At 41.7% G+C, this 23,010-nt stretch overlaps 1 protein-coding gene and 1 pseudogene across 1 annotated transcript in view; both read right to left on the bottom strand.

Moving 5' to 3' along the window:
• dnah5l (dynein, axonemal, heavy chain 5 like) overlaps positions 1–23,010 on the bottom strand; it is a 35,997-nt gene that overhangs the window by 5,583 nt on the left and 7,404 nt on the right. The window contains exons 16-65 of the mRNA XM_028997012.1: positions 22,761–22,934; positions 22,535–22,624; positions 22,209–22,364; positions 21,988–22,121; positions 21,225–21,376; positions 20,942–21,149; positions 20,768–20,855; positions 20,564–20,687; positions 20,312–20,475; positions 20,139–20,231; positions 19,850–20,053; positions 19,689–19,769; positions 19,202–19,606; positions 19,009–19,127; positions 18,602–18,738; positions 18,203–18,365; positions 17,853–17,964; positions 17,384–17,512; positions 17,059–17,258; positions 16,813–16,966; positions 16,428–16,694; positions 16,223–16,351; positions 15,880–16,095; positions 15,437–15,583; positions 14,802–14,974; positions 14,396–14,574; positions 14,061–14,248; positions 13,654–13,848; positions 13,347–13,481; positions 13,077–13,266; positions 12,787–13,004; positions 12,360–12,671; positions 12,171–12,260; positions 11,846–12,082; positions 11,394–11,561; positions 10,857–11,063; positions 8,858–9,187; positions 8,537–8,743; positions 8,214–8,456; positions 7,991–8,145; positions 7,188–7,852; positions 6,734–7,014; positions 5,977–6,192; positions 2,719–2,886; positions 1,601–1,819; positions 1,292–1,468; positions 952–1,146; positions 709–864; positions 433–615; positions 19–189 (exon numbers count right to left, since the gene is read on the bottom strand). Of these exons, the coding sequence (XP_028852845.1) occupies positions 19–189; positions 433–615; positions 709–864; positions 952–1,146; positions 1,292–1,468; positions 1,601–1,819; positions 2,719–2,886; positions 5,977–6,192; positions 6,734–7,014; positions 7,188–7,852; positions 7,991–8,145; positions 8,214–8,456; positions 8,537–8,743; positions 8,858–9,187; positions 10,857–11,063; positions 11,394–11,561; positions 11,846–12,082; positions 12,171–12,260; positions 12,360–12,671; positions 12,787–13,004; positions 13,077–13,266; positions 13,347–13,481; positions 13,654–13,848; positions 14,061–14,248; positions 14,396–14,574; positions 14,802–14,974; positions 15,437–15,583; positions 15,880–16,095; positions 16,223–16,351; positions 16,428–16,694; positions 16,813–16,966; positions 17,059–17,258; positions 17,384–17,512; positions 17,853–17,964; positions 18,203–18,365; positions 18,602–18,738; positions 19,009–19,127; positions 19,202–19,606; positions 19,689–19,769; positions 19,850–20,053; positions 20,139–20,231; positions 20,312–20,475; positions 20,564–20,687; positions 20,768–20,855; positions 20,942–21,149; positions 21,225–21,376; positions 21,988–22,121; positions 22,209–22,364; positions 22,535–22,624; positions 22,761–22,934 (9,504 nt within the window). The remainder of the gene's footprint in view (positions 1–18; positions 190–432; positions 616–708; positions 865–951; positions 1,147–1,291; positions 1,469–1,600; positions 1,820–2,718; positions 2,887–5,976; positions 6,193–6,733; positions 7,015–7,187; positions 7,853–7,990; positions 8,146–8,213; positions 8,457–8,536; positions 8,744–8,857; positions 9,188–10,856; positions 11,064–11,393; positions 11,562–11,845; positions 12,083–12,170; positions 12,261–12,359; positions 12,672–12,786; positions 13,005–13,076; positions 13,267–13,346; positions 13,482–13,653; positions 13,849–14,060; positions 14,249–14,395; positions 14,575–14,801; positions 14,975–15,436; positions 15,584–15,879; positions 16,096–16,222; positions 16,352–16,427; positions 16,695–16,812; positions 16,967–17,058; positions 17,259–17,383; positions 17,513–17,852; positions 17,965–18,202; positions 18,366–18,601; positions 18,739–19,008; positions 19,128–19,201; positions 19,607–19,688; positions 19,770–19,849; positions 20,054–20,138; positions 20,232–20,311; positions 20,476–20,563; positions 20,688–20,767; positions 20,856–20,941; positions 21,150–21,224; positions 21,377–21,987; positions 22,122–22,208; positions 22,365–22,534; positions 22,625–22,760; positions 22,935–23,010) is intronic.
• LOC114800199 (uncharacterized) lies at positions 3,176–3,310 on the bottom strand (annotated as a pseudogene).

Below are 23,010 nucleotides of genomic sequence, written 5' to 3'. Positions count from 1 at the left end.
TTGACAACCTTCTCTCACCTCTTCTGATGTAATTTTAGTTACTCTGAGAACCTCAATTAGTGATTCATCCTCAACCAATGAACCTTGGGTACTAGTCAACCGGTAAAGAAGACTGTCTTCCAGATCCTGCATCTTCCTTTTGTTAGATGTTACTTCAGTTAAGAGTTTCACGCGGTCTGACTCAAGTTCCTGGTAATAAAAATGATTATATCAAATAAATGGATTTATGTGTCTTGAGGGAATGCCAGCAACCTTTAACACTCAAAGAGCCATCTGGACCCAGTTTCCACATAAGAGAAATCACTTGGAGCTGCAAATTCTTTTGGCATGTAAAATTAGGGCACTTTGCCATTTTATTACGAGCACAAATATACATGTAGAAGTGGATGACGTGATGAATGTTTAATCACCTAGACAAGTCTAAAAATGTACCTTCTTCTCAATAAGTATGACACGTCCCAGCAGCTGGTCTTCCAAACCTTTCATGGTGACAGTGAAATCCACCACAGCTGTCTTTGCACTGATTTCCGGTGTGTAAGCAGGGTTTGCCAGTTTAGTGGTAATGTACAGTATGAAGCCCTTCATCACGTCCACTTCTTTATCTCCTACTTTCACCTGGTGGGAGAGGCACGTTTGGCAAAATCAATATTAGATCGCAAAAAGCTCAGTGTTCTAACTGTGTTCTATAGAGGAGACATCAAACTTTACTTTATAGCTTGAGCCCGATTTGATGAAGTTTTTTTCCAAGATGTTGTCCAGAGCAGGGTCCAACTCTTCTCCGACATCTTCAATCAGCAAAGGCCTCCCAAGAGACAAGCAGTCTTCAAGGTGGTTGCGGAAATATTTATGATTCAAGGATGTTACCTAGAAAAGGAATATAACTGACTCACCATGAATGATTGGGAACTAAACATTGCATGATTTCCACAACAATTGTGAACATCCTCCCACCTGTAGATCATTTTCCTTTTCACGGTTCTTGATCCATATCTTTCCCTGGCCCTGTGGATCAATCAGGAGGGGGTATCGGGATGCTTTAGTGACAATGATGCCATTCTGGATGGAGAGGTCATCATTAGGCAGGCCCTGCAGGTTCCACTCGCCAATGGTGGTGTTGTCCACCAACATGCTGATCACGTTTAAGTTCTGTGCACCGATAAATCAATGAATGCATGTAGAGGATAGTAGAGGATATATAAATACATAATCACAGAAAAAAATGTCACTTAACAACAGATGAGGGTCATGTTTTCTGGTTTGAAATTAGCTTTAAAAATTTGGAGCCTCATACATCACTGTAAGGAATCCGGTTGACACTCATTTCTTTCCTCCATTGCTGCAGAAGTAAGTTGCGGTACTCCTGGTTGAAAGGTCCTGCATAAGACAGGAAACCTGTGGCCAGTAAAACATCCCCCACAAGGTGCTTGATCTGGCTTTGGAATTGGGCGCTGCTCTGTGTCCAACGTATCTGTCAGAGCATGGAGGGATAAGCATTGAACGAGATTGGCTTTATTAATGTGTTCTTGTGCTGTCATATATCAAGACGCAACAAGTCTGATCACGCTGCGGGTGAAAAAAATATGGTCTGGACTGGGCTCACCTTCTCCTCTCCCAGCCCATTAATAAGAGCCATGGCATTGGACATCTTCCGGCGACAGGCTTCAGCATCATCCAGCAGCGACTGCTTCTCCCGCATGGCGGCGATGTAAAGGGCCTGGGCTGCGTCCAGCTCTTTCTGCTTGTCGTCCAATTGCTCCTGTGCACGGCCAAGCTCCTCCTGCGCTACTGCCAAGCGGGCTTCCTGAAGGGCCAGGTTGGCCTGCAATAAAACCAGGGAAAATGTAAAAAGAAAATGTAATAATGTCAACCAACTATAGGTTCAGTAGTTCATTATTACGAGCAGTGGTTGAATAAAAAAACATTTTAATAAAATATAAATCCTTTAAAGCTGTGAAACTGTAGTACAAAAGCTCCTGTGGCTATAGAGGCAAGTTAATCAGTTAATTTTGGAAGCAAAATCCAATGACAGATAAAACAATACATTTATCTAATAATCTGTAGGCAGTTAATCTGTATGACAGTGGTGTTTTCATTTCAGTTATGTTCTGATTGCTTTTGTTTCTAAAATCTATAAATAGCACCCTTCTCATATGCACATAGATTAAACTCATATGAAGGATATAAAAATGTCAAACTCTGTTAAGCATATACTTGTGCATGGAAGATGTTTGGGAGATTAAACAAAGTATCTTAACTTTAATCTATGATAGTAGATTATTTAAGTATTTAAAGGTATGCACTATAGTTCACTCATTGTGCCACATCACAGGAAAACTTAATCTAAGCCCTATTAACAAGTATAACTGCAGAAGCACAAGTGTAGAAAATGAAGGACTTTTTATGAAGGGCCGTTTTCCAGAATGACATTGCACTCCATGGATGTCACTCACTGATATGATTGCAACCTCCCACAGCCTTGGCAACAGAATGGGGCCAGGAACGAGTGCAATAGTGTCAAGTATCATTCTCATTTCTGAAGAGCTTGTGGCTCATCCAAGGACATTTTATTTGTTATTCTATGCTTCACATTTGACATTTTTATTTGCATTCATATAAAATCTTGAATTCATATGAATCTTGGAGATAAACATGACTTTGTGCGCCACTGAAAAAAACATTTTCCAGGCCAATAGTGGAAAAGTGAACAGGTGATGTTACCTTTAATGGTAATACTTCCTTATTAATGCCAAAGAAATCCACCATAGCTTCTGTCCAGGAGCAAAGTCCTGCGACGTTGCCACAGATCCTCTTAGCTGATTCCAGGTTGTAATCTTCCATGCAGAGATACGGCTCAAGAAGCTCTACAACCTCCTCTGTGATGGTGTCCTTTAAGGAAAGATATCATATAATATGGAAAAAAAAAACATATTTTATTAACCAAATACATAAAGTGTGTCATACAAGGATTACAATGAATATTCCAGAGAAGAATAATCAAAGTGTAGCACGAAGGATGCTGCCTATTCTTCTCTGTGGAGGGAGGAGGGGGAAGCGGGCCCTTTCCAGGGAGTTTAACACATCACCCTTATTAGGCAGGATTCGAACCGGCAAACTTCTGATTACAGGACCCCTTCCTTAACCTCTAGGCCACCACTGCCCCCCCCCCAAAAAATATATCAGGGGAGCATGAACGCAGTCCCCCAACCACCAGAAAATATTCAGTTGAGATTCCCACATTTGGGGTCAGCACAGCCGGAGTGCAATGGCCTCGCCTCGCCTTCTTGATCACAGTATCTCCCCAGGTAAGTATTGAAGTATAATTACAAGCATTTTATAAGTTTTAAAGGCTTTTATTGACAATTACATTTTATTGACAATTACAAGTTCATGCAAATAGTCAATATTTGCAGTGTTGGTCCTCTTGTTCCAAAACTTCTGCCATTTTCCCTGGCATGCGGTCAATCAACTTCTGGGCCAAATCCTGACTGATGGCACCCCATTCCGTTATAATCAGTGCTTGGGGTTTGCAGATTTTGTAGGTTTATATTTGTCCACCCGCCTTTTGAGGATTGACCACAATTCTCAATTGGATTAAGTTTAATGAAGTTTCATGGCCATGTTTTGTTTCCTGAGCCACTTAGATGGAGTCACTTTGGCCTTATGGCACAGTGCTCAATCATGCCTGAAAAGGCATTTTTCTTCACCAAACTGTTCTTGGATGGTTGGGATAAGTTGCTGTCTGAAGATGTTTTGGTATCATTCTTTATTCATGGCTGTGAGTGAGCCCACACAAAAATGGCCTCAGGATGCTTTACTGTTGGCATGAGACAGTCCAATCCCTGTATTTTTGGCAGAAAATCTGTCCTTGATGTTTTTCTTGGAGAGAAGTGGCTTCTTTGCTGCCCTTCTTGACACCAGGCCATCCTCCAAAAGTCTTCACCTCACTGTGTGTGCAGATGCTGCAGTAGTCTGCTGCCATTCCTGAGCAACCTCTGCACTGGTGGCACCCCGATCCCACAGTTGAATCATCTTTAGGGGACGTTCCTGGCGACGGACTATCTGATTAATGGCTGGTTTAGGTGCAATCTTAGCAGCAGCACCATGGTCGACAGAGGAACAACAATGATTTCAGCATGACAGAATGATCTCCAGCCCTGTGCTCGTCAACGCTCTCACTTGTGTTATCAAGAGAATCACTAAAATAGTCTAAGCAGGTCCTTTTGTGGCACCTTTAGTACTCTGTAATTTTTCACAGTGTGGCGACACATGTGATGCAAGTTTGACCGGTGTCCATCCTCTTTGGTTGTCTGCACCTGCTGCGGTTTTCCCAGGCAGCAGGTCCAGTCCTGCTGCAGCTGCTGCAGCTTCGCTTGTGTTCCTATTCCTGTCTGTTGTGGTCCTGGGAGTGCTCTTGTGCAGGAAGAGGAGGCGGCTGGGTAGTGTAGGAGTCTGGTCTGGTCTGGTCTGGAGGAGGCTGAAAATACACAAATAGAGACACAGTACACATAACTATAATATAAAAGAATTAAGTCCAAATGTATTTCAGACAAACATCTCTGGAAATGCAGGTTTAGAGACATGATTCTACATGATTCTTACTGGTGTTTACTGCAGCAGTTACTATGCAAATGGATAAATAATCACAGATCCCTCACACCCTGGACACAGACTTTTTGACCTGCAGGTGGAGGTAGAAGCCTGCAGACTAGGGTCAACCGACACAGGAACAGTTTATTTCCTCTCGCTGTCACCCTCCTAAACTGCTGGATTGTCACATACATTGCAGCTGCACTTTATGTACACTTGTGATATTATTTCTGTAATCTTTGTATTTCCTGAGAATACACGAGAGTTGAAAACTTAACAGACTGTTTGAGAACATCTGAATAATTGAAGAACATAGTAGTAAACATTGATGCAGACATGGATCTGTGTGACTGTCTGTACTGTAAAACACATTTACTGAATGTGTCCACTGATACTGGCCTCAACTGCAAATAATGTAACTGTACATTTATTTTAAACATGGTTGCATAACATAACATAATATATCATATAGCATATAGCCCATTAAATTAAATTAGCTGCTTATTTGAACATGCATGTCCTTACAGTATATTGATTTGTAATATTTTCAAATACTTTATTTATAATAAACACGGATTTTACAATGCTTTTATTTCTGACTTTTTGCACACCTGTTATGTGAGCTTCTGTACAGTACAGCACGCAATGCCTTATGGGAAATGAAGCCTCCCCATCGTGGTGCACCTCGTGAGAATGTGAAAACTGTTTAAACAGTTCACTCAAATACGACAAACACTATGCATGATGAATTTCAATGAGCAAAAGTATTTTGAAGCATTGTAAAACACGTAAAACGGCGGCTCCGTCGACTGCCACGTTACTCTGGGCCCACGCTGCAGTTACACGTCTGCGACAAACGTCTGTCATAGACCGAAACTGAAATGTTTCCATTAATACACGAGTTACGAAATTAGTTTTACTCACCAAATCCACAGGAAAGTTGTGCTTTATGCCGTCTTCAGTCCGTGGCGTTGTCAGGTGGGATGGAACAAATCCGGCTCACAGACTGTCTGACACGAAATCGGAACATATTCGGCACAGCAAATGGCTAACTAAACCGCGTTTGAGGGAATCGGAACAAGTCACGCGCAGCAATTGGACAGACAGTTATCCCGCCTCAGGAGAACTCGGAACAAACACGGCACAGCGATTGGTCAGCAGTTGGAACATCGGAACAGAGTTGGAACAGGTTTGGAACATTTGGAACATGTTTCAAACAGAAGAATGAGATTCAGGAGGCGTGATACAGGAAAAAGTTAATATATCTTCATATTGTATACATTATATTTGATGCTCAAATGATTTATGCCACAGCACTAAATACTGATATTTAATGTTCATCTTACAGCCTATTTATTGACTACAAGAGTGCCTATTCATAGTGGCTACCTTGTTAAAATTGAGAAGCATGCTGAGGAACCCAGAGTTGTTCATGAGTTTAAGAGCCTCGGTCCACGACGGCCGCACGCAGTGTCTCTCTGGGTCAGTGGTAACAGGGTCGACCCTGCGCTGGAACAGCAGCAACACGGCATCCATGATGCGCATGATCAGGTGCGGTGGTTTCCCCAGTTTCCTCACTGTAGCTATGTCTGCAGGCTTTATAGTCTGACAAAAAAAACAGAACAGATGAAGGGAAATGTGGATGTCATGATGTTGGGTCAATATTTGCCAGAATTTTACTGACTGTGTACCCATATCCAATATTAATTATGATTTTATTCTTGTTACTGTAATTAGTTTGGTAAACGTATGTGTGTACATGCATTTCACTGCAAATGCACCCCTTAACCATATACCATCAAAATGGACATTTTTCTTCAGCCCTGATTGACATTCATTCAATCAATCTTTATTTGTACAGTGCTTTTAACATTTGGATAGTGGAATAAAGCACATAGAGAGAAAGCCAAAAGGTGACAGTGGCGAGTCATAAACTCCTCGAGCAACTGAGAGAACCCATCCAACCCTGGTCAGCACTGGATACTAAATTGTCAAGTAATGTAAACCAGGTTAATCCAGGTTTTGCTAGGACTGTGTGGCTATTGATCTGTTCTGGGAGTGGATTTGCATTAAAATGTTTAATTGTGCACATTCCATCGGAGATTTGGAAATGCAGACAAGTACAGAATAAAGACTCATCCCTTACCTTCAGTGCAGCCTCAGCAGCAGCCATAGCGGGTTTGGCTGCCTCCAGTTTAGACTCAGCCACTTTCTTGTCGCCCTCAATCTCATCTACAATGGCCTGAGCCTTGTCCTTGACCTTCTCCACCTGAGCCTTGACCTTCTCTGCAGCGTGGGTCTTGACTGTTACCTCCTGGAGGACACCATCAGCCTTTTGAGATGCCACCTCCAACTCACGTTCTTTGACAGCAAGTTCTTTGGACAGCTGATTGACAGACTGCTCTGCCTCCATTAATTTGTTTAGACCTGGGGACAGAGTAAGTGACTTCAACTTTTTTCATGAGTTATGCTTAAAAATAATTACCCTATTGGTCCCAATATAAGACAACCCCATAAGAACCTTAAACTAGAGTACTAGGCTGAAAGGCCAACCGTATATAGCACTAGCATTTTGCTAAGAGCATTAAATGTTATCATACCAGTTTTCATGCGGTCAGCCAGCATCCCAACGTAGGCTATTTTGTCAGTGTAAATAGTCTGATATCCTTTAATAAAGGACAGATAAGATTTCGGGGTCACAAAGGTCTGCCGGCGAAAACGCTGGAAATACTCAGTGCAAGTCTCTGCCACAAGGTCCTGGAAGGTTCCCATGGTTTCCACGACGCATTGCTTCACTTCCTCTGAACAGTGAAAGTCATAGTTAGCCAGGAAATGCTGGGCCACAGCTACCAGGGCATCTTGAGGCCAACGCTGGAACCAGTCCACCGTGCAACCAGATATAAGACCAGGGAACTTGAGGGCTCGCGAGCGCAGCTTCTCCCCTACAGGAGAGAAGCATAGTGCCACATGGAGGTTGGTGCGCACCCTCGACAGGAAGTAGTCATAGAGGTTTTCAACAGTGGGTGGGCGACGTGGATGCTCTTTCTTCATGGTGGGGATCAGGTCCTGTGTAATTTCATCCATTTCATCACGTGCAAACAGGTTGGACACCTCACCCGATGCCAGAACATTGTTCATATACTCCAGAAAGGCCTCATCCTTGATGTCATTATCAGTGAAGATAAAGGTTACCCCTTTACCCTCTTGTCCAGCAATGCGGTAAAGTGTCTTCAGGTCCTCCATGAGGTTATTTACGTTGTAGGTTCTGTGAAGGGTTGTCAGTTTAAAAAATTCCATCAATTGTTCTTGTTCTAATTATAATCAGGTATCTAATAATTCTCTATTTCCCCGCAGTTGGGAAAAAGCTCTAGATTGTGCTACATTCTTCTTCTTAATGACTTACCTTGTCAGGGTTATCTGAAAACTTTGGTACCCTGCAATGAAAGAAGCTAGTCTGGTGAGACTCTGCTTTCCTGAGCCTCCTACCCCCACCAGTAGGGCATTACCCTGAGGTGTGCGGATAATGCGGGAGATCTTTACCAAGTGGATCATGGCATCCTAATAAAAAAAAAGTCAGTTTCTCAGACGGAAAATCACTTTACATCGCATAAAGGTGCTCCTCTTACCCTGAAAAAAACCAAGTCCATGGTGCTGCCTCGAATTGCTTCATTGTACTGCTGAAGGTACAGAGACAAACGATCTGACAAGGCTTGAAAAGAGGGTATGGGCTCATAAACTTTGGGGTTCTCTGGTTCAGCATCGTCAAATTCCTCCCCTGTGGGCTCAGGTGCATCCCTCAGGAAGTCCACAAAGTAAGCCTCTGTCCTGGCTTGTTCCAACAAGGCTGTTCCATGGTCCTCAGTAGTAACCTAAATAGTGGAGGACAGTGAGTTACAAAGCAGAACATGAGCAGTCCTAATAATTATCCACAACCTGTGCTATTACTTACTCTCTCCAGAATACCATCAAAGATATCCCTGTCTTTGTGATCAATGAAACGGTCGGCAATAACACGGCAGCACTCATGCCGGAAGAGTGACGTGAGGACCTGTGGCCTACTGCACACGTCAGCACCAACTGTGAGAATGCCTTGCCAGATCCTACTGAGGTCACGCAAGTTGAAGATGTAATGAAATTTAGCAGGCGATGGCAGCATCTAATGAAAGGAGACACTACTGTTACTGAAACCCGTCTCTTTATGTTAACACAAAACACATCTCCACATCTGATCATCTTAGCATTAAGACTCAAGAAGGTCAGAGAGGATTACCTTTGCTTTGACAGCCTGCCACACTCTTCTGGTGGTGGGAACTAGTGCGCCAGCTAATGCACACACATCGTCAGAGAAACCTCGCTCTGGGCAGAAGTATCCATGAGCCAGGGTGTGGAATATCTTGTCAATGGATGAATTTGAGGGCAAAGTGCAGTTGAAAATGCTGAACTGCCTCTTGAGTCGCTGTGGGATGTCATTGCGACCCCCGCCTGGGTGGATCATGGCAGCCACCAGCTGCAAGTCCACTACGCTGTTAAACTCTCCAGGCCTCTCCAAACTGTAGAAGCCTCCCTGCTCCATCAGCTGACGAACTATTTCATTTGTGATCTGAAAGAAGTCACAACATTAAAATAGTTTTTTCCCGGCCTGTCAGTGTTTGTGGGAAGCCACAGACCAGGTAATTGGCCCAGAGACCCAGAGATCCAAGGACACCCACCCCCTGCCAGGGACCCAACAGAGCCATGAAGGCCAGGACCCATCAAGCAGTCCCCAGGAGTGAGCCAGTCTATCACTGGGCAGCCGTTCTCAGACACTGAGAACCACCAATGCACCTGCGGTCGGGGGCATCATCGACCAGCAGTGAGTGATGGGGGTGGGGGGGGATACAGACGGACAAAAATACATATTCACACTCCCCATGCATGCTCTAATCTCCCAGATCCAGGGAACCACCACCCCCAGAGGGGGGTGTCAAGTCTACCCCAGACCCAGGAGAGTGTCTACCAAAACCTTTGTTTTAAAACAAGGGAGGGGTATGGAGCAACCACCAGTACAACCCACACCCCCTACAAGATTTGCCAGAGCCCCATCCTGGCCAGGATCACAGGCCCAGCACTGAACCCTTTTATGTATCACAATGACAACTTCACTTTCACTTTCCAAAGTCCTGGATATTCTAGACAGTAATATGAGAGTTTTTAGATTAAGGACTTGGGGGTATTTGCATCTGCAATTTGTTTTAACTAGACTTTAATTTCCTTTTTACTATTGATTTAACTATCTCTACACTACACTGCAGACGCACTTACACACTTACTCTCTCTCACTGCTTTTGTTCAGACACTTGTGAGCGTGTGAGCTTAAGCTTACTCTTTTCTTTGAGGCTATGTTGCTTGCTGCAGAAAACAGCCATTCAGATGGTGTTGATATGGCAGGGATGTAGAGGTAAGAAGTGAAGTGATTGTCATTGTGAAACACTGTAGGACATGGTGTCAGAACCAATCACCCTTAGTGAGCAGTGGGCAGCCATGAGTGGGATATCTTTCATTGTTAGCCCTCCACCACAGTAATGGGGTTTCTTCCTGGGCAAGGCTCTTTTCTCCAAAGTATTTGAGGACTTCGTTCCTCACTTGGCTGTGGACATCAGTGAGGGTGCTAAAAATTATTCAAGAATGTCACAGCTTTAACTGGACTGTAAACATGAAAATGAATCACGTAAAAGTCCGCTTTCAAATAGCCACACTTTATGCACTGTCAAATAATTTTGAGACAGTTGTGAAATACGAACTACAGGCACCTCACCTGTCCTCTCCAGCTCGCCGTTCTGTTGTCACATGGACTGACAAGCTTGCTGTTTTATCATGGGAGGAAAAATGGGATCGGCCGAGGCGTTTTGGACCATGTGTGATGCCTGGTCAGCAGTCACTGGTCAGTGGACCAGCAGTCACGTGTGGTCAGTTTTAGCGCGTACAAAAAAACGTGGTTGTTTTGAGTACGTGCATAGACCAGGCATTTACTTAACCCATAAGGCCCATATGGCCTTGTATCTTTCCTCTATTTTCACTTTTTCACATTGATTATGAAATTCCTTGCCAACTCTTTTAGTAATCAATTTTAACAATTTAATCGATTCGTTGTTGCAGCTCTAGTTTTAATGTGGCAGAAAGATCCCTCACCCACTTTGATTCTATTGAAGAGAGAACAGGTCCTCAAGAAAATGTTTTTTTTTTTATGAAACCAGATGATCCAAGTACTCAAATCAAATCAATTTGCTCACCTGGTCTCCCCATTCATTAATGATTGGCATATTGATGTCATCAACAAAGACAGTCATTTTCTTTCCAGCAGGCGGGCCATATGTTGTCCCCATCCGCTTGTCAATGTAACTTTCTATGGTTTGCTGGAACATGCCAGGCAAGGTGGCTGACGAGAAGTTCAGACTCTTGCTCAAATGTCTCTCGGGATCATATTTACTGGTGTAGCCCTAAGGAATAATTATGGAAATATGACAATAAATGCAGTGAATGACCATGATGAAAGTGTTAACTGTTAATATTTCAGTATTAAAAATATAGATGCATATAAACAACATAGATTTAATACTTAACAATATAGTATTAATACTACTACAATTTGATTAGAACACTGTTATAGTACTGTAATATAATATAAGAACAGACATGTACTAAATTCATTGCATGTAATAACAGCATTTTGTGAAGGATGCTCTAAAAATTTGTTAATTAATAAATGTAACATGTGTCAGCCAAATGCCATACATGTAAATTTAACCTCTTAAGGCATTAAGGGGTACCTTGATCATGACTGTCTTAGCAGTGCCCTGTTCCCCAATGAGGAGCACAGCTTTGCCCTGCTTCATGATAGTCTGCATCAGGAAGTCAGTCCTGACATTGTCCACATTTGGTACAAGGATGGAGGCATAGTGAGGTACAACATCAGTGGGATATCTATACTCTGGAACCTAAGGATCAAAAAAATGAAACAAAATAACTTACTAACTACAAACAACAATGGACAGAATAAAATGTCTATGTGCTAAAGGGTGGTAGTAGCCTAGTGCGTATGAACCAGGAGACCCAAGTTCAAATCCCACTTACTACCATTGTGTCCCTGAGCAAGACACTTAACCCTAAGTTGCTCCAGGGGAACAACTGTAACTACTGATTGTAAGTCGCTCTTGATAATGGCGTCTGATATATTTTGTAAATGTAATGCTAAAACAGTAATTTGATCCTAACAAAGTACCTTTGTTGACCAGTGAGCCCAATCGCCAGCCTCGCTGACCACAAATTCAAAGATGGTTTCATCTTCTTTAGTCATGGGCAGATCCAGCTTAGTAGAGTGGCATTTGACGAAGGCCTCCATCTTAGCCCGGTCATCCAACTCAAGCAAGGCACCCACTGACCACATCAGAGCAAACACAAACAGCCGTCTAACATGACCCTGATTCACATTCTTCTCCTCAGCTGCAGGCAGCAAACCCTGCAAAATGTAAAGCAAGGGGTAAGGATCCAGTTTTTCTGTGTACTTTTGTTTGTGGTCTAATCAGCAGTATGGCCCTGTTATTTACCTGCAAGAGATCAATGGCCTGCTTGATGTACATGCATTCCAAGATTTGCATTTTGGGAAAGACCGCGGTGCTGACAAAGTTCATGAGATCCTGTAAAGAAATGATTAGCTTAAAAGCTGCAACTTTTTGTTCTATGGACATCTTCTTCACACAAAGAAATCAATACAACAATACAACAAGTGATCTGACCTGGAAGATACTGTTGAAGCAGTTCTTCAGTATTTCTGCCTGAGTTGCTGGAATTTTCTGCAACCAAGCCTGGAGGATGGGCTGCCAGTTCAGAACAGATGAGCTCATGAACACCATGCCATTACGTGACACAGTGGCTGGAGACGCATTGTCAATGTTGTGCGGTTCAAAAACAATCTTGCAGTTGGGTGCCATAGGGATACGGTCACCGTTGGCCAGTGTCAAGGTCTTGTTGTCGTCCAAAACAGAGTTCAAGTTCTCTATCCAAATGGCATCTACGGGGCCATCCAGAACAATCCATAAATGTTCCCCCTTAGAATCCAAAAAATATTATTACTACTCCAAACACTATCATGCATCTAGCCTTTCATTAGAGGAACATGTCTGACCTCAGGATGACTGTCATCCTACCCATGATGTAGCTCACCTTCTTAGCTTTCAAAGTTTTTCTCCAAAGTGTAGAAAACACACCATCAGTCCAATCATTGGTGGCGACATCCAGAGTGCCAAACATCTGAGAAGCTGTGATGGCCTTTGGATTCATCCTCATTTCCTTGTGAGGTATACCAGAGTCTGTCATGGCTTTCATGAGTGTGTGAATGCAGGTGGTTTTTCCTGTTCCACTGGGACCCAGGGTCATCATTCCTACCAAAAGTTACAGATTATAATACTAATCCAGCTGTAATAGTAACCATAATACATTTTAATATTAATAACCATGTCTAACACGTTGAGTCTCATAGAGCTGCACCAGCTTCAAAACCCAGGGTTCATGGAAGATGAGCCCGGCCTCTGATGCCTGTTTACAGATAGCGGCCTCCAGGTCAGGGTAGCCAGCCTTCTCTAGAGTGATTCCAGGGAAAAGATCATTTATCAGACTCATGAAGAGGGGTTCGTCCTCATCTACCTGTAGAAAAGAAAGACACACTCATTTGTTTCTGTAATGAAAAAAATCTAAATTATGTTTAAAACTAAGATTTGAAGTACCAGTTTGGAGAGATTCATGTCCCGCAACACCCTCATGACCACTGTCTTCTCTGGTTCAGTAGGGTTGGATCTTTTGACCGCACCTAAGGTCCTCAGCACTGATAAAATGTTCCTAAGGCCGAAGTCATAGTGAACCTTCAAGTGAAAAAAAATAATAAATTAATTCAATGATACTAGACTGAATGAGAAGATTACAGTACAGTCATTCCTTTTAAAGTGAAGTGATTGTCACATGTGATACACAGCAGCACAGCACACGGTGCACACAGTTTTTACTTCAAGGAGTACCAATTGTACTAAAATGGACCTGTTTGGAGAGCTGTTCCTCACACAGCTTGTAGAGAGTGTAAAACTTGCGACTGAGGACTTGGTTGTCACGGAAACCAGCACTGGCCAGCTTCACCCTCATGATGATGGCTCTGTCTGGTACCATCATGGCAACAGTACGGAACTGGATCTTTAGGTTCTCAGGGAGCTCCTGACGACCAGCATAGCCTGGGTTCTTTCATAACAAAAGAAGTACTTCTCTGGTAATGACCAAACTCTTTTAGATATGTTTGTTTTATCACAAAAAAACAGACTTTTTCAAGGAGTTGCATGTATTTACATGATGTAAAATATGTAGAATAAGTATGTTATAAGCTCATTATGATAATTAATAACATGGACAAATGGATATGAATAATTAATCAACAGGCTAATGTAGCTCCATACCATGGTCAGGAAGATTCCAAACTCTGGATCCATTTCCACAACATCACCATCGGTGAAGATGAACTGAGGATTCTTGTTCTTTTTGCACTGAAGGACAATGTAAATCTGCTGGGCAGCCACTGACAGCACAGGCAGCTCGATCCGGTTAAACTCATCAAAGCAACCCCATGCACCAGACTGAGCCAGACCTGCTCAAAATTCAGAATTTTCACTTCTGCACATTGGACATCTAAGATTTTGCTTTTCAACTTCAGACAGAACACAGGTTAAAAAACATGAACTACTGATTTCATGTGAGGAGTTGGATGGATGGATTATGCTAATGAATCCAGTACCTTTGTAAATGCGGCCCAGTCCCCGGTAGTCCATTTGATCAGAGCAGTTGAACACCACCACATATTTGCCAAGACATCGGCCCATGTCTTTTGTGGTTTCTGTCTTTCCGGTACCTGCTGGTCCAGCCGGGGCACCACCCATACTCATTCCTAAAGCTTGAGCCAAAGTGATGTAGCATCTGGCACCATATTGAGAAACATTCTCAGTTATAGTCATTCATACCCAACTGGGATGGATTTGCATTATCTAATCACTTAGTACTAAATGGGTACTAACTTATAATGGATTAGAGTTTGTATTAATTATTGATACATACATAAAACACAAATAAATTTTTAAAAATTTGATTCTTGCCAGTGTTAATAATCCTTTTTTTCTTTCCGTGGAGTGTTTACTCTTCCCTACCTGTCTGTCAGGGGAGTGATGACCAGCCTGTCTGTGCAGCCCAGGTACTCATTACAGTAGTCAAAGGTCACATCTGTGATCTCGATCATACACCTGTCCGCATCCTCCAGGAAGTAGAAACGCGACTGCTTTTGCCACTCAAAGTCAGCTGTAGACCTGATATTCAGGCGCACCTGAGTCATTAAGATAGGTAGTGAAGAGACTTGTTTAACACACCAGTATAATCCAGTTTACCAACTGCCATTTTTAAAATGAGAATGTTACTTTTTCTTTAAATGCAAATGCCCACACTTTCCCGGTCAAGCTTTGCCTGTAAGTTATGCTGCATCGGTTTCCTTTGTTTATGTAATTTTCAGGCCATCGAGCCATTTTTCCGTTTTAATTATTAAAACCCACGTTGTGCTCTTCATGTCGAGTGCTTGTGTCTTCACCCCTCACCAATATATAAAGATTAGATTTGTTTATGTATGCCAATATAACACAAAGGTATTTTAAATATGTACAGTCAAGAATTTATTAACTATAAATCCAGTTTTATAAGATTTTTTAAACTAAAAATATAAAAGGCAAAATTGAAACACATCCACATATAAATGTATGACTATTTAAATTGCAAATCTGAGAGGGTTTCTCACCAAATCATCAAAAATGTCCTTCTGGTGGACATGAATGGTGATGAGTGTTTCATACTTTGTTCTCTCCATCTTGGTCAAGTCTTGAGTGGTCATGTCAATCAGCTCATTTAAGATGTCCAGGAATTTCTGATTAGTCATCTGCATGATCTGTTGGATATAATATGCATAGTGTGGCCAAAATGTGTATGTGTGACATTTGCAGTAGACATAGAAAAATGTACACACCCCTTTTTAAATGCTATTTTTTTTGTCATGTCAACAATTAATTGTTTCAAAACTCGCCCCACCTTTAACGTGACCTATAACCTGTACAATTAAATAGAAGAATCACACAAATCTGTTTGATGTAAAATAAATGAATATAATCAGTTGATTGCTGTTAAAAAACAATCAATTGTGCATTTAATAAAATGGTAATTATCAAGGTATTTAGTCTACTGTACCTTTTTGTCAGATTTGCTCAGTTTGAGAGCTTCTTCTGCATCTCTGGTCCAAATGAGCTGAATGCCCAGAAGGCCGACTTGAGCTGGGAATGCTGACTGGATGTCTAAAAGTTTCGTGCCAGGGTCACTGATTGCCATGTTGGCATTCCTGATTATGCTATGGATAGTTTTCCTCACCCCGGCCAACAGTAAACCAAGCCACGCTTCGACACTGCCCTGAGCACCAAAGTAACTGGTTGATTTAACATGTCTAACAGCTTTTTACTGTAAATAATTGCAAATGGACAATTCTGAAACAGGCAAGTAACAAATAAACAGGATAACAGGTTAGACTTCTAAATACCTGAGCGTTCACAGGCTCACATAAAGACACAGTCTCTCCTTCCTGAGACTGAAAGCTCAGAATCTGGTCATAATTTTTCTCATGAAAAACAACTCTGTTGACATTGTCAAAGAGGCTCAACAAATGATTCTGCAGAACAAAGGAATGCAACATATGAAAATATAGAATTAAAATAAACAATTGTAGTAGAATTTAGCTGACATACCTGGATGGTGTGGGAATCGGAAGCCTGACCAAGGATCTCCAGGAGCACAGGGTCAGAGACGAAGAAAAATCGAGGAAAGACCAACCTCTTCTGTTCCAGGTATCCACTCAGGGACTTCTGACACACCTCCAGCTGCTCCAGCAGGTGGGGCAGCAGTTGACTCAGGGTTTCATCTCCTACACAACACTGCACCACTCCAGGGATCTCATGGGCCCGCTGCATGATCTTCTGCCAAGCCTTATCAATGTTTTGAAATCGCTTTGCTTCCTGTTGGGATACAGTAAAAACATTCATGATTCAAAGATTTACTCTGCAAATAAATCCTGTAAGATGTGTACAGGGAGGTATAGCAAGATGTGTACAGAGACTTTCAGTTCTCTCTTACCTTTGGAAGCCGCTTGGCAATGTCCCCTCCAACAAACACAGCTTCCAGGTAGATCCAGAGGTTCTGCACTGTGAGCCAATTCTCAATGACCTCTGTGGTATTTGACAATTTATGCACCCACTGCTGTATGGTAGGTTTAAATGGTGCATTGTACCTTTGGAGACACAATTTTGTCATTCGAATTAGCTTAAACACAAATTACAGCATTAACATGCATGAAGCCAATGAGTCCCCCCAGACAGATACCTGTTGCTCATAAGAGAACTCAGGACCATGAGACTGTCCTCCATTAGGGACACTTTCTCTGCCATATCAGAGCCTTTAAGCAGAAACTCCCCGCGACTCTTGAAGGTGGCAAACATGAATGTGTGACTGCTCCATTCTACTACCACATCTTTGAGCTTGGCTTCGATATCCTTCTCCTTCACAGCACTGATACAAACATCCTATATTAAAAAAATAATACAATTATAGAAGTTGTGTTTTCATTCATGCACAAATCTTCAGAAACATATTATCATTCATGCAATATCGAATGCTGATTTTTCTTCTGTGTGTGATTCTGACGCACCTCAACGTCTTCCTTGTGTTTGAGCAGAGGAGCCTCCATTATGTTTTTGAGTGTGCAACTTCCTGACTCAACATCAAATTGGTGGCCTGTGATGTCACTCAGGCGCTGCCAGTGCCTGGCCATCATAGCCTATTGAACAACAGAAAATGAATACACAAAAAAGCAAAAGGAAAAAGTAAAAAAAAAGAAAGGATAAATTATTTGCAGTGTTAAAGATAAAATAAAAGTACTTTTTTTTTTCTCTTTATCACTGCAAATTTGATTTGTGCAGATCTGCTAAAATGTACATTTGGTTTAATTTACCCCTAGTAGGGAAATCAATAAATTTATGGAACTAAAGGTAAAACAAGGGTAGTATGAAATTTAACAGAATAATTTCTACATTTCAAACATTACAAAAATTACAGTGAGGTTGTTCTCAGGCATTGTCAAACCATATTAGACATATTCATGCCTTACAGCATCTTACCTTGTTTGCCATCATGTACAGAAGTGGGCAAGTTTCATTGAAGTCATCAATTGTCTTCTTCAGATCTCTAAAAGCCTGCCAGTCCTTCAAGGCCTTAGGAAGCTTCCGAATGCTATGATGAAAATGAAATAAAAATGAGTATACATTTTCTTATAATTATTCTGTGTACCTTGATCTTGGAAAGCATAAATAGTCTGTATGGCTGTTTGGTAAAAGACAGCACTACATGTTTCTAAAGACATTTCTAGAAAAATTATTTTGCATACAAGAACACATTTCAATTCACTGTATTCTTTGCAGAGTATACTGTACTATCAACATTATGTGCGATAAGTGAAAAGAAGTTGTACCGATTCTGAAAGTCCAGCAGCTCACTGTTGATTTTTTCAACACTGAGGTCACTCCAATGAATGTCATAGTAACCAGTGACATTGTCAATGACTGCGTTATACAGGCTGTAGAGCTTGGATAAAAGGCTAAGCTCCCCTTTGATTCGGTTAAGGTTCGGATACTCTGTTTAGAAGGGTTAAAAAAAAAAAAACAGCATAAACATTTTATTTAGCCATTCAGTGTATGAATTGTAATGTTTTGCATATGTTATGTTTGAAAACAATGTTTAAGCATAGTGGATTTTTGGGATGACCTCTCACTGAGCTAATAACAAAGGTGTCTTGAGTCATGGGAAGAGCTTCTGTTACTGGTTGATTGAAAGGTTCTCCAGTTCGCCAAAACCTTAAAATAGAGGTCACCTTTTACTATGAGTCCAAACAGCTCTTCTCCCACTGAGAAGGTTGTGTACTTCCTCCACAGTTCATCAAACCGAGCCTGGAAGGCCTGTAGTCTGTCACTTGCTTCACGAGGGTGTAGACCTGCCACTCCAGGACCACTGCAATTCAATAGAAGAAACCATGTCACTAGTCCCAAGTGCCAGCAAAAAAACAGAAAAAAACAAAGAATGCAATCACATTTTTTTATAATAATAAAAAATATAAAATAGTAATTAATTATTAAATGATAATCATTCAATAATCATTTAAATGAATCAATAATCATAAAGGTTAAGTAATTCTGGAAGGCAGATACATACAACTACATCTGAAGCTACGATGGGCATTTGAAAAAAGGGTGACATTTACTGGTGGGTGCCAGTCAATACCTGTTGTCATAATCGACATAGAAGTCCTGCACAGAACCCTGAAACCTCTTCACACCCTCTAGCAGCTCTAGCTTCATTTTAGGCTCTATCTCCAAAAGGGTGTCATGTGTTTGCTTCACCTTTTTAGTGAAAAGAGTGAGTTGAGAGAAAACATAATAAAGCTTATGCAGTCTGTATTTTTTATATTCCTTACCAATGCATTCAAACTCTTCCAGGCATAGGTCAGGCTGTCCACACGCTCTGCACTGCTGTCACTAAAGTGTAGGTCATGGCGGTTGAGCAGAGCATATGACTCCTCCACCGGGCCAATGAGGGAGTCAATGTGGACCTCTTTCTCACTCATGTCCCGCAGGGCAGCCATGGCTCCCCTTACATCATCCAAGTTGTTGATAGGCCTCTGGAGCTGTTTGGTCAGGCCCTCCATGAAAGTATAGATCTCAGCCATGTTCTCAGAGGCCTGATGCTTCAGTGCAGCCCCGAATGCTTTCTTCCACGTCTTGCACTCCTGGATCAGGGATAGCTTGAGCTGGTCTGTATCATACTGGATGGAACCAACAATGCAGCTTGGTGGGAGCTCATTGATTTGGGCTTCCAGTGTCTTTGTGGGGGAACAGTAAGTGATGAGAGATCCTGAGCCATATTGGAATTAATTAAAACCTTGGAAAGGGCAAATTACTTACTGAGTAAGAAGCAATCTGAGCACTGAATTCTGTGAAGGAAGGATTGGTTTCTAAAAACAGTGCCACCTGCTCCTCCGGGTTCTATATATGAAAGGAAAGCGATATTTACCCAGTTCGGAACGTTAACTTTAAGTTAATTTGAGAAGCAATTTTTACAACACCTGGTTCCATAGAGTGGAGAAATGAGCCAGTCTACCAAGGATGTCTCGAGCTTCCTCCTTGAGTGAGGAGACAATGGAGCTCAGTTGCATCATGGCGCTGGTGATGTCCTTGTGCTCTGACAGCTGCTTCTCAAGAGACTTCAGGGGGATCTGTTTAGTGACCAGACCATCATCTCCCAAATCCTTGGCAGCCTGTTGCTCAACCTAGAGATTAGAAAGTTTCATCATTAGGTCACGTTGATTCTTTATATCAGTAACTTCTGTAATTAATAAAAGGAGGAGGAAATACCAGCAACTGCTTGTGATGGAGATGGGAATATTCCCATAGTGGTATGTCCTTAGCTACTGACAGCACAGTGTTCCCCACTTTGTTTACCAAGCTCTAAAACAAAACACACATATTACTATTGCATGGGGGAATGTAAATAGATTTGTGGTTTTAATACGATATTTTGCACAAACCTGAACTTCATCCAGGCTAGGACTAAGAATGATATTGGGGATGGCCAGCTGAATAGAAGCCCTTAAGAGAGGGATCCGGACATGGGAGTTGTCTGGCAGAATGGGCTGGTACTTACTAACAACATGAAGTCGATGCCTCAGGTCATCCAGTGAACGTTTGGCAGCTTCCAGAAAAGTAATGAAAGAATTTTAAGCAGTGTTTTCAAAGTTTTCTTTGCAAATAAACACACATTTAATTTATTAAGATCCAACCTTTGACCATTGCCTCTGTGTTTTTCTGACAGAGTTGGTTCATCATGGTGTAGAAGCGGCAGGGCAGACAGGTAAGACAGCGTGTCTTCTTCTTCGAGTCTGGATGCAGACACTGAAAGGGTCCCTAGATAAGAGGTAAAGGTAGACAGTCTACAATAACACTTCATGTTTAATGCTGATTCTGCCCGTTTTATATGATCATACCTCCAAGTTCACACTTTCTGATGTTGTAATCATCGATTTGAGATCTGAGATCATCTCAAGGATGGACAATTCCACCTGCTGACTGTAACTGAATAAAAATAGTAAAAAGCATTAATACGTTTCTGAATATTTCGTAAGATACACAATAAGAGTAGTTAAGGTTTAGGGCCATACATTGCCAGTTTCTGCTGTGCAGATTTCACTGAGCTCTTTGACTCGCTATAAAAGGAGTCGACAGGAACAGGCTCCTCTTTAGGCAGCTCTAGCAGAGCAGTGGAAGACATAGCCTGCAAGGTCCTCTCTATTCGACATTCTAGAGTGTCTGAGGTGACCTTTGCCACCCGTTTCAGATCCTTCAGGACGCCATATACACTCTCCATAACTGAAGAATGAACAGGAAAGTTAACAACTTTTTCTGAACCTCAAATTTGAATTTCGGGGGGCTATAGTGTCTTACATTTATCAATGCTGAGAGAACTCCAAGAGAGTATGGTGAGTCCTGGAGAGAGAGCGGCCTCTACACGGGTTATAAACGGCTGCATCAGTGGTTGAACAAGAGCAGGAATCTGGGTTACTGTTGTCTTGAAGTCTTGAAGCATTTCCTGCAAGCTGATGAAAGAGCTCATTTAGTATTTAAACCATTTTGCCACCAAACCAGCCCTGTCCACTATAAACTCAAAGATATGCTGGAGCACCAATGCCATCAGCAGATGTTGAAAAGTGGTGGATCCAATTTATCTTTGCAGCAAATCCCACAGATGCTCAATTGCATTGCGATTTGGAGAATGTGGAGGCCAATCACACCTCAAAATAACTGTTGTATCCATGGCAGAGCTGAAGTTTCAGAGATGGTGTGACCCAGCTGTCCAGGAATCAGAATTTTTTCCATGTCTTTCTGCTTTCTTTTCCATTTTTTCTGCTTCCAACTCAAACTGAAGGACAAATTGTTCACTTGCTAATATATCCCACCCACTGCCAGGTGCCCCATATAATCAATGATATTCCCGATCCCATCACCTTTCAGTAGTGCTACTTTTATGGCATTACAGATACATTATAATATATTCTGACAGTCAGAGCAAGCCCACAGTTCATTGCAACTGCTGACATTCTACATTTTGCTAAAAATCTGTATATTCATCATAGCCCATCATTTGCAGCACTGAGGATGAATGTTAAAGTAGGTTACCCAAACTCATGGGTCTGATGGGTGAACTTACTTGCTCTTTTGGACCTTAGTGTAATTAACATGCATGTTCTCAATACTTTTTGGGACATCAAGGCCTAGTTTGCTCATATACTGTGCCTCACAAAGAACCTCTAGGAGATGTGGGTCAAAGTTCACGTGAATCTCCTGAGAAGAAGGAAAAACAAAATAAATTGTGTTTGCATACACATGCATCATCATCATCATTTTTACAGACTAAAGCAGACAAGGCACCTTGGTATGAGGGTCTTTGACCAGAAGAGTGAAATCCATGTTGTACTGTCTCATTTCTACAGCATGGACCCAATGCCGGTGGCAAAAAAACTCGTATTCCAGGGGAAGTGCAGCAGTTTTGTTATAATCCCGAATGATTTTCTTCATCTCAGGGCCCTGCATTTCAAGCATACAGTACATTATTTAAAGTTTTAGTGATATGCTCCACAGTGTTTCAATTAGGATAAAAAGACTACTGTTAGACTGTTTTTAAGTATAAAACAGCAAAATGTTTTTTATGGCAATAAATGGTGACAACACTATTAAGGCAAGGACAATGACAATACCTTTAAAATGCTGAGCTTGTCTTTTAACAGAATCATTGGTGATTCAATTCTTCTGAACAGCTTCCTGGACCACAGTATCTTTCCTGCAACCTGCAGGAGATGATTCACAGATGCACCAAATTTTACCTGAACACCTCGGTAATAATTTCTTCCAGCATGTAGAACAAAAATAATTTCTGTTGTATTAATTTGCTGATTTTCAAATAAAAATAACATGTGGACGTACAGGGGGCATATTGCGGGAGATTGGTGGATTTCTCTTCTGCTTTTCATAGAGCTTCTTCATATGTTCCAGATCCCCAGCATAGAGCTGCATTACAGAAATGTACTTCGCATCGAGGTCCAGGTGCTTCCCAGTTATCTTCTCAAACTTACCCAGAATTGTAAGGATTTGTTCAGTCTTCAGAAGAAAAAAAATCCATCAAAATACATTTCAGAAAAGGAGAAACAGAAGATTTTTATTCGGCGGAGACTCA

The sequence above is a fragment of the Denticeps clupeoides genome, chromosome 11 (genome assembly GCF_900700375.1).
Source record: "Denticeps clupeoides chromosome 11, fDenClu1.1, whole genome shotgun sequence".
In the NCBI taxonomy this organism is placed as follows: Eukaryota; Metazoa; Chordata; class Actinopteri; order Clupeiformes; family Denticipitidae; genus Denticeps; species Denticeps clupeoides.
The sequence above is the reverse complement of the archived record's forward strand: the minus strand, read 5'-3'. Positions and strand labels throughout refer to the sequence as shown.